General features: G+C 35.6%; 1 protein-coding gene across 1 annotated transcript in view; it reads right to left on the bottom strand.

Moving 5' to 3' along the window:
* Window positions 1-2,130: 2,130 nt before the first annotated feature.
* The window catches only part of SLC35A3 (solute carrier family 35 member A3), a 53,650-nt gene continuing 44,515 nt past the window's right edge, over window positions 2,131-11,265 (bottom strand). The window contains exons 6-7 of the mRNA XM_007936096.2: window positions 9,373-9,506; window positions 2,131-2,221 (exon numbers count right to left, since the gene is read on the bottom strand). Coding sequence (XP_007934287.1) covers window positions 2,131-2,221; window positions 9,373-9,506 — 225 coding nt within the window. The remainder of the gene's footprint in view (window positions 2,222-9,372; window positions 9,507-11,265) is intronic.

Genomic DNA, 11,265 nt, shown 5'->3' with positions numbered 1-11,265 from the left:
AATTATCATTATAACTAACATGTATAATATTCAATAATTTACTTACATTATTTTTTAAGTATTAAAAGGAAGACTAAATATGAATTAACAATTAATTATGAATGCATAGTGATTTAATACATAAGCACCCAACCAGCACATCAATGTGGCTGAACATAAATCTTTAGTCTTAATTCTATGCATCTGTCAGACAAAGATATCATTTAGCATTGGGTAATAAGATATGTCTGAGTGTTGTTGCAGTCTAAAAACACCATGTTTAAAATGTGGTAAACTTTTAAAACAAATACTCTAAAAGGGGTCATTGAAAATCATGAGTCTGCCACCCAGAAAGTTTAGTTTGTGCCAATTTGGAATCACTAGTAAATTGATTTAAAATACTTTGCAACTTTAAACACTGAAAATGCTGGATGGAATAGATTAGGCCTGCAAGACAAAATTTTCATCAAAAAGGTAACAAAGCCAGTTCCTGATCAGGCAGAGTATCTAATAGTTTGTAATGCAAGATTTTTGAGTCAAATTCTGTTAAACAAAATCCATTAGAACTATATAAAAAATAGTTTTTGTCTTTTTTTTTCAGTTTTAATATTTATTAAAATAGGAGACTTTAAAAATATATACAGTATGGATGAAAAAATTAAATAATCCTTACATTCAACATTCTACCTATAGTCAATAATTAAATTAAACTCATACTTCAGTTTTAGAAAGCATTTTTGCCCACTAATTCATCTTACCATTTCTGATATATTTTATCTCCCTTGAACCAACTTATTAAAGAACTCATGTAACTTACAACCTTAACTCCAGTGTTTGATAACCAAAATACTTAAAAGAAATGACTGTTTTAAAGCAAAGAGGTAGCTCCTTCCCAGCAGCTCTAAAGAAGCTCTAGGAGCCACAGAAAGGGAACTCAGAATTCATTGCCTCTCCCAACATCAATCAGAGCACTCTGATAGCAGAAGGTTTATAGAAGGCCTAAAAAGTTATTTAAAGTTATAATGCCATTCCAAATAATGTAATACCACGTCAATCTGGACGGTCTTTAAGAAACATCATTTGGTCTCAACTCATTGACATCTATACTATTTTTTGGTGGTGGTTATTAATAGTTGTTCATTAAATTTTTTTTTTACAGATCAATCAGTAAAATATTCATTTAAAACTTTTACTTGTGTATAGTATATGCTTGCCAGTTCAAAATTCTCCAAATGGAGATATTATAAATTATTTTATATTACTAAATGAGTACTAAACCGCTTTATATTTTAAAACCTTAATGGAAATTAACACACAAAAAAAATTTAAAATAATATTAAGAATTTATCTGATTTACAGAAAAGAAATGCAACTAGAAAATTAAGGGCAAAAATCCATTTGTGTAAAAGTCACTGGCTACTACCTAGCACAGGAGCATCTAGATTGCTTTCAACAGTTTCAAAGCATTAGAAGGTCTTAAAATGTGGATGGAGAAATAGATGTCTGGATCTCTTTACATTAAATTTAAAAATGAATTTTATTCTCTGACAAGTCAGACACAGAATGTTACTTCATCAATTTTTATGTAGTTTAACAAATAACATTTAGCCATCCTTTGTTAGGTAATCCTTTGTATAAATATAAAAATCTCAGATATGTGAAAATGTTTTTTCAAATCATACATCTATTTCTTCACAGTTTTGTACGTAATAATAACTTTCAAACTTTTAATATTCCATGTGGTTTTATATATCTGTACAGAAAGAATAAGATAAAAACCATTTCATAAGATTAAATAGATGTGATTTGTAAAAATTGGTATCTGGTACTTGTTGTGTGCTCTTGCAAAGAGTGCATAGGGCTTTTCTGCAGCAATCAAAAATGTAAAATATTTTTAAACTTGGATTTCAAGCTCCTTCTGATTCTAATCCCTGGAAATACTTTCAAGTTTTGATTTATAGATACAACAGACTTTCTGTTACATATACACACATTTTATCTTTAAACTTTTGTATTTTCAAACCATTTGAATAATAATATCAGATTCAGCATGATCACATCTTCACAGAATCTGTGGAAGTCTTCTGTGCAAGATTAATGTCGAAATTCCCAGTGCACCATCTTGAAAAACTAGTTAAAGATTGTATACAGCTATGCTTTTGTAGGATTTCCTGCAGGTTTGGGATCATAACCATATAGGAAAGTAGCTGTTATTACAAGGATGGCTCCAAGGAAAAAGACACTAAATGAAATGAAAGAAAAATCAGATTAAAACCAAAACTAGGTCTTTCCATTTACTATAAAAAGAGCTATAATTTACAAAAATGTTCTAGTGATATTACTTACAAAGCTCTGGTGGCATAGTGCCTAAGCATCTGACAGCTAACCAGAAAGCTGGCAGTTCAAACCCACCAGCCACTCCTAGGAAGGAAGACTGGGCAATCTACTTCCATAGAGATACCACCTCGAAAACCCAAGGAGGGGTCACTATGAGTCCAAAGGAACCCCATGGCATGAGTTTAGTTTTTGTTTGTTTGTTTACTATATTCCAGATATTTAGCTAAGTGCTTTACATGCATTATCTCATTTAGTTCTCCCAACAACCCTACCAGGAAGGTACTAGTTAACATGAGGAAACTGAGGTTTAGGAAGTTTAAATAGCTTGCCTAAAGTCCCACAGCTTTAGGTAGAAGACAGGATTCAAATCCAGGATGTCTGACCTACATTCTTATCCACACTGCACTATATTGCCTCCCAAAGCAATGATGTTTTAACTGAATTAATTTACTTACTTCATTGTGCTTTAGGTGCAAGTTTACAGGGCAGAGTTTGTTTTGCATTGAACATTTCATGTACATTTGGTTTCATTCCCCAGTTAAATCCCCAACCCTAACCCTCTCCTCCCTTCCATGCCCTCCCATGTATCCTGCATTTCCTCTTTGTGAATTATGCCCCTCTGGTGCCCTATGGTCAACTGCTCCAAGGGATGCATCTCCACAGAGTATGTGGGTGCATTACCCTGGGTTGTGTGGTCTGCGTGTACATCTTATTTACTTTTGGGCTGAGAGCCAGCCCCTGGGAGTGAGTTTTATTCCAGGCCTGAAGTGTATCCCAGGGCCACAGTATTGGGGGTCCCACCAGGCTCCACCAGACCACTAATTTTTAAATGCTGCATTTCACCTCACCATGCCTTCAGCCTTCAGTACAATAAATAATAAAAGATCTTAACTGTTTAAAATATGTCACAATCAAGGTAAAATTCAATTTAAAATCCAAGAAAATCATAAACAAACCTCAGCAATGATTTTTATAGGATGCTTTAGAAAAGGAATTAGAGTAAATGCAGAGTTATTGGTTTCCTATTTATCTATCCACAGATATCATATTAAAAAAAAAAAAAAAACTAGTTGCCTTCAAGTCCACTGCGACTCATGATGACCCCATGTGTTTAAGATCAGAAAAGCACTTTGTGGAGTTTTCAGTGGCTGCTATCTTTCAGAAATAGATTGCCAGGCTTTTCTCCCAAGATGCCTCTGAGTGACCCAAACACCGAACCTTCTGGTTAGTAGCCAAGTGTTTCACTGTTTGTGCAACCCCGGGATTCCAGATGTAGCATACCTTATTATAAACTGGAAATGAACTTAAACTGGAGATAGGACTTAAACTGGAATACCAATCTTAACTTTTAACATGTATATTCTTCAAAGTACTGTTACAGGGACGTGACTTAGTCTTGGTTTTAAAGTTTATATTAACAGTTCAAAGTCACTCATGCTTTTTTAAAAAAGTATTAGTTCTTTACAGGAAAAAGATCCTTACTATGACATTAAAAATCCTTTATAATATAGTCCCTCCAACTTCATCTCCTACATGCCACCCCAGCCACTCCATAATCCAGTCATTCCCAATTCCCACAATGTACTTTCTTCCCCCAAAATTACTTATTCATAAAATTTAGGTCTAATGCTTCCAAGACTCACTCCCCTAGGTAGTTACTCTGTAACATTTATCACTGTGAATTAAATAACGCATTATTTACATGTCTGCTTCCCTGCTCAACCATGCACTTCTCCATTCATTGTTGTACCCTAGTGCCTAGTATATATAGTCATGTGCCACATAACGTCTATTTGAGCAACGTCCTACATCCATGGTGCCAACCCCCACAAAGCCTATTATATTAAAAATTTGAGGTACCTACAATGGTTCACAACAACAAATGGGTGCTACTGTGTGACATTCATTAAAACATTATTATTTTTATAGCATTTAAAGATGTTTTAGTGTATCTGGACATTAATATATTTTTTTTAAGCACAGAAAGGTACATACTATACTATATTAAGACAAACGTTTGACTAACTGAAGTTAGAGATACTAACCATACCTAACCGTTCCAACTAGAGTATAAACTCAACTTAAAGACAGACTTAGGAATGGAATTCATTTGTAATTGGGGTCTGCTTGCATAACAGCCAATTTCATCACAGAACATATCATGGACATTAAGCAACATATGACTCTATAGGGATTGCATTAATTTTCTGTTAGGATATTTAGAGTTGACTTGATGCAAAAGGGTAACTTTTGAAAAGCCTGTCCTATTCATTCACTACTGTTTTTCTAGGCTCTACCACAGTAATTGGCATATAAACTATGGATACTTACTGAGTTTTTGGTTAAAAAGAAAAAAAAAAAAACTATCCTAAATGGAACGAGGGAGCTCTGGTGGTGTAGTGTCTAAGGCATTTGACTGCTAACCAGAAGTCTGGCAGTTCAAATCCACCAGCCACTCCTCAGAATGAAGGTTGGAAAATCTACTTCTGTAGTGATACTGCCTCGGAAAACCAAGGAGGGGTCGCTAGGAGTCAATCTGACTCGACAGCAGTGGGTTTGGTTTTTTTTTTTTTTTGGTTTTTAAATGGAAGGATGGTAATACCAATAAACAAGATAAAGAACACAAGAAAAATAGTTAGGAAAGGGAATATAGGTGATATGGTATTAGTAGAGATACAGAAGTAGGTTACAAACAGGAATCAGTTTAGATGAAAGTGGGTCTTATCTTCATAAAGAAAAGACATGGCAGTGGACAAATTGGCCAAGGGAGTGAGAATCCTTTGATAAGCTATCAAAGGAGACTGAAAAGGAATAATCAGAATGGTAGAAAAGCCAAATAAGAGTTTCAGGAGGTAGAATGGGGATGACAAAGGCAGATGTATAGAGCTGAATGAAGACTGAGAACGGTAACCGGATTTATTTTTAAAAGGTGTTCTTCATGAAATTAAGAATACACAAAGTAAGCTCAGTTATCTATTTTAGGAAAAAGAATCCATCTCTTCCATTTGTCTCTGTGTCTTGGGCATACTCTCAAAACATTCATTCTTTCAATTATTTAATAATAACAATGTATTTTTCTTCTTTCTTTTTATCTTTATCACAATACACCCCACTTATTAAAAACTCGTTGCTATCGAGTCAACTCTGACTTACACTGACAAAGTAGAACCGCCTCATAGGTTTCCAAGGCTACAAATCTTTACAGAAGCAAACTGCTTCATCGTTCCCCCATAGATAAGCTGGTGGGTTTGAACTGCCAACCTTCTGGTTAGCAGTTAGTGCTTAACTACAACCAGGGCACCTATATCCTACCTAGTACCTCAGAAAGTGGATTTACATAATTTACATCTCAATAAGATTTATAACTTATTGATAAAATACTACTCTTACCCTTCTGATTTACTTGTTCACTTTCTTGTTTATTCCCTGTAAGATTTATAAATAACTCCCTCAGCATTATATGAGGTTTTATTTTTTTATTTTAAAAAAGGTATAACTTTTTTAATATACCCTAAAAACCTGCAAGTTCTAAACATTCTCTGGTAACATTACAGCACATAATTTTTCCATCTAATGAACCAGCAATAAAGCATCATTAATATGTTTGTGCTGTGAGGCTAGTTTCACTAGCTAACTGATTAACTTCCACAAGTTGGAAACAAATACTTTCAAATTCATGCCTCAGAAAAATTACAGATCTCCACATGTTCCAGACCTATTGTCCAAACTGCTAAATGATCAAAACCATAAATGTTCAATACAGTAATAAAAGTATATTCAATGTTCAATACAGTAATAAAAGTATATTCTTCTACTGAAGAATCCAAAAATTTTCAATAATACAATGAATTTTATTAAAACCCATTGCCAGTGAGTAGATTCTGACTCATAATACTTTAAGGTTCTGGAGGTTGATTCAACAAACATACTGAGTACCTATTTCATTACTGTATCTAGTAAGTCTTCTGAAAAAAGGAAGAGAGTGAATATTGGAATGGAGGAGGCTGCTCTTTTATTAGGATAGTTTCTTGATAAAGTAACATTTGAGCTAAGACCTGAGAATGTGAGGGAGTATGCCATGTGAATATGTACAATGAATGTTCTAGAAAGAAGGAAGGGCAAATAAAAGCCTAGAGGTGGTGGCATGTTTAAGGAACAGTAAGGAGGTCACTTGGAAGGAAGGTTGAGCAATCTACTCCTGTAGTGATACTGCTTCGGAAACCCAAGGAAGGGTTGCTATGAGTCAGGTCTGACTCCACAGCAAATAACAACAACAATAACAACAAGGAGGTCACTGTGGCTTTTTTTATTTTTCTTTAAATGTGAGATGACAGAAAGGAAGGTGACGGCCAAATCCAGTAGGCCATTATAGGTACAGTAACTTTTCAGTGAGATGGGAAGCAATTAGAGGACTGGTTGGGCAATCGACTTCCGTAGTGACACTGACCCAGAAATCCAAAGAGGGGTCGCTATGAGTCGGTCCGACTTGACAGCACATAACAACAACAATAACAACTGAGCAGAGTAGTGATATGATCTGAGTTGCATTGAAAAGATCATCCTGGTTGCTGAATAGAGAAGACTGGGGGCACAGGGCAAAGAAAAGAAGCAAGGAAACAAGTCAGGAGATCATTTCCTTAACTCAGATGAGAAGTGAAGGTAGCCTGGACCAGGGTGCTATCAGTAGAGGTTGTGAAAGAGGGACAGATTCTGGTTGTTGTTGTTGTTATGTGCCATCGAGTCAAACCCGACTCATAGCGACCCCTCCTTGGGTTTCCGAGGCAGTATCACTACGGAAGTAGGATTGACCAACCTTCCTTCCGAGGAGTGGCTGGTGGGTTTGAACCGCCAGCCCTCTGGTTAGCAGGCAAGTGTCTTAGTCACTATGCTACCAGAGCTCAGATTCTGGAGATACCAGAAAGAACTGACAGGATTTTTTTCTAGATTAGAATGATGTGAGAGAAAGATAAGAGAAGCTGATGGACTTGCTTCTTATTTCACTCAGAAAACAGAATTTTCACACATTTTAACCTCCTCTTAAAAACGTATCTATTTTAAGTTATTTTTAAGCCCATGTTATAGCCTCTGCCTTTTCTTGAAATATTTGAAATACCAGTAAAATACCTATATGAAGAAGAACGTGGCATGAGAGTTGAAGGAAGGCTCATTAACAACTTGTAATATGCAGACAACACAATCTCACTTGCTGAAAGTGAACACGACTTGAAGCACTTACTGATGAAGAATAAAGACCATACCATCTGCAGTATGGATTATATCTCAACATAAAGAAAACAAAAATCCTCACAACTGGACCAATAAGCAGCTTCACAATAAATGGAGAAAAGACTGAAATTATCAAAAGATTTCATATTACTTGGTTCCACAATCAACACCAATGGAAGCAGGAGTCAAGAAACCAGACAACATACTGCACTGGGCAAATCTGCTGCAAAAGACCTCTTTTAAAGTGCTTAAGAGCAAAGATGTCTCTTTGAAGACTAAGGTGCACCTAAACCAAAAACCAAACTCACTGCCATCAAGTTGGATCTGACTCATAGAGACCCCTCCTTGGGTTTCTGAGGCAGTATCACTATGGAAGTAGATTGCCCAGTCTTCCTTCTGAGGAGTGGCTGGTGGGTCTGAACCACCAGCCTTCTGGTTAGCAGTCAAATGCCTTAGGCACTCCGCCACCAGAGCCTCATATGCATATGAAAGCTGGACAACGAGTAAGGAAGACTGAAGAAGAGTTGATGCTTTTCAGTTGTGTTACTGAAAAATACTGAAAGCACCATGGACTACCAGAAGAACTAACAAATCTGTCCTGGAAGAAGTGCAGCAGGAATGTTCCTTGGAAGCAAGAATGGCCAGACTTCGTCTCACCTACTTTGGTCATGTTAACAGAAGCGACCATTCCCTGGAGAAGGATATCATGTGAGGTAAAAGGATCAGCAAAAAAGGGGAAGGCCTTCAATGAGATGGAATGACACAGTGGCTGCAAAAATAGGCTCAGGTATAGCAAGGATTGTGAGGTTGGTGCAGGACTGGACAGTATTTCGTTCTGTTGTACATAGGGTCGCTATGAGTCAGAGCTGACTTGATGGCACCTAACAACAACAACATGGATAAACTACATTCATAACTAAATCAAGAAGAATTCTGGCCTAAGTAACTGGAAAAATGGACATGCTGTCATTTACTAAGAAAAGAGACAAGGACAGGGAATGAGTTATCCAGCAGACATTCAAGTGAAAATGTCAAGTAGGCAATTAGACATAGAAGCTCAAAATTCAGATTTAAATTTGAGAGTTAGCATATAGATGGTATTGAAAGGTATGAGAAAACAGATCACCAAGAGGGTGAGTGCAGATAAAAGAGGACAGATGATTGGCTGACTCCAGTTTAGAAGTTGGGAAGAAGAGGAGAGTGAAAACCATTAAAATATAATAATCTCATTATTCTGGGATTACACATTAATATGGTTATTTTTTTAAAAAGTGTTCAATAGCACCTATAATGGGTATTTATTACACTCAGTTCTTCCTGGTGCTGTCTCCTCCCTTGTCATCCATGACACCACATAGTTGGGTTTCCTACCTCACTAATCACTCTATTTGTCATTCCTTTCCAAACAGCTCTTCTTCCTACCATCACCTAATTATGAGATTTTTCATGAGTCTCCTTCTCTAAATAAATAATCTTCTTCAAGAATGTTATCTATTTTCCTGGCTATAGTTGTACAATTAAAAATGTCGATAAGTCATATAAAGAAATCAAAGCCTGGCCCCTTCAATTTATTGCACAAATTTTTACTTTTGGGGGAAAATATCAGATCAGAGAAAATTCTAGACAACTAAATTTGCTTACAGAACTTCCCCATGGAATATTTTCTTTCATTTATTTAGTTTGAAACTTTTTAAGATAGTTAAGTGGATCCATAATTTCACTGAGTCTTCAAAAGTTGTTAAGAGCAAAATTTATCGATCATCTTAATTACAATTTTTATTTTTCTATATACTTTTAGAGATTAAAAAAAAATAGGAAAGAATATTTTACCTGGTTGGCACAAAATCTTCTAACCAAAAATAGGATATCAGTGTTGATAATATTATGGACAAAGAGGTTGCAAATCCTTTTAAAATATTATCTGCATATTTAATTACAGCAGCTATTACAAGGCCTCCGAGTGCCTGCAAAAGTTTTAAAAGATTATTTTTTTAATGAATATATATTAAACTGATTTTCAAAACAATCTCATTACTCAATGATATTTTAGGTTTTTGTCCTATAAATTTAATGCCACTGTTGTGTGTATATTGAGAAACCATTTTAATTCTCCTGGAATCCAGATTTGTGGAGTCCATGGAGTTGGGGTGGCGCACACAATCCATTTGTTCATTGCTATTCTTTTGAACCTCGAGGCTTGAAGAAACTAGTTCCCTAAAGTCACTTTTAAGCCACACAATAGCCTAGTAAGCAGCTCAGTGGAGACCATTTTGCCCTGGCCACTGGACTGTTTTAAAGAATTATCTGTACGTAGATGTAGATAGTTTCAAGAAACAGGAACTCCAGGGTCTGATTGGAAGTTTTGTTTTAAGGTACAATATTACTATGTAAATACTGTTCCCTGGCCTTTTCCATGGCAATGTTGATGAGATGGGGCATAACAATCTCTGGAGGGATAAAAAAAGTCATCTCTGGAGGTTTTCTTATTTTCAGAACATTTTTTACTCCCTAGTCAAATGTTACCTCAATTTGCAAAACATATATTAAACAAACTTCAATTTCTAATATTGATTTAATATGATTTTTTATGTTAACAATATTAAACATCTTTTATAACCAAAAGACTTCTGGGTTTTGTCCAATAGCTCTTTATTTCAAAAGGTGTCTGATAAAGTAAATACTAGGACAATCAACAATTTATTATAATGGAGTTTGATTAATATATGAATAAAATATTTATCCTCATTCAATTTATTGATAATAAATCACTTGTTTGGACAAATGTGGGAAGATCAGTCATTCTGAATAGTGAAGTATTTTTACTTTTTGTACAAAGTAAAGTAATTCAAAAGTCACCTTATTAGCCTTTTAGCCTTATTATCCATTCTACTCCACCTTTCATTACTGTCAGATTAGTCTTCCTAAAGGCACATTTAATCATACCTTTCTTTAAAAATTTGGTAAGAGAAACCAAAAATCCCACAGCCACTGAGTCAATTCTGACTCATAGCAACCCTGTAGGTCAGAGTAGAACTGCCCTACAGGATTTCCAAGGCAATAAATGTTTATGGAAGCAGACTGCCTTATCCTTCTCCTGCAGAGCAGCTGGTGGATTCAAACTGCCAACCTTTTGATTAGCAGCTGAATGTTCTAACCACTGCATCACCAGAGCTTTTTTTATAAAGAGAACTCCCTAACAAATTACTCTCTCAAAATCCAAATTGTGGCTAAATAATGATGTTTTATTACACAGTTTTGTCTTCCGCCAAACCCTACTTACCAGTTCCCAAATCTGAATTACCTACTTTACCAACTTCCAGTGTACCCCACCTTAGAAGTTCATTAGAGAAAGTAATGAGTTATGCCAATCGAGAGCAATACAACTTAATGTTTGTGTCCCAGGTGCCAATAATTCTTAACAACATTATCAGTCATCTATTTAATCCCTCAAACCAGCTCTCCCTAATCTTTTCTACTTTGCCCACATTTTTAGCCCTTACTCTTAAAAGATAGCTTCCTCTCTTACTTTGCTAGGATAAAAGCCTTCATGAATAAACTCTCCTCACTTACCCTATCTCCACTTCAAATTTTCTCTATATTTTCACATATCCTTATCTCCTTCTCACTTTTTTAACTGTTGTTGTAATATATATGTTGTTGTTGTTGTTGTTGTTGTGTGCCGTCGAGTCGGACCCGACCCATAGCGACCCCTCCTTGGGTTTC

Source organism: Orycteropus afer, unplaced genomic scaffold (genome assembly GCF_000298275.1).
Source record: "Orycteropus afer afer isolate SDZICR_OR568_19922 unplaced genomic scaffold, OryAfe1.0 scaffold00033, whole genome shotgun sequence".
NCBI classification, from domain to species: domain Eukaryota; kingdom Metazoa; phylum Chordata; class Mammalia; order Tubulidentata; family Orycteropodidae; genus Orycteropus; species Orycteropus afer.
Note: the sequence above shows the minus strand (reverse complement) of the source record. Positions and strands in the feature narration are given on the sequence as shown.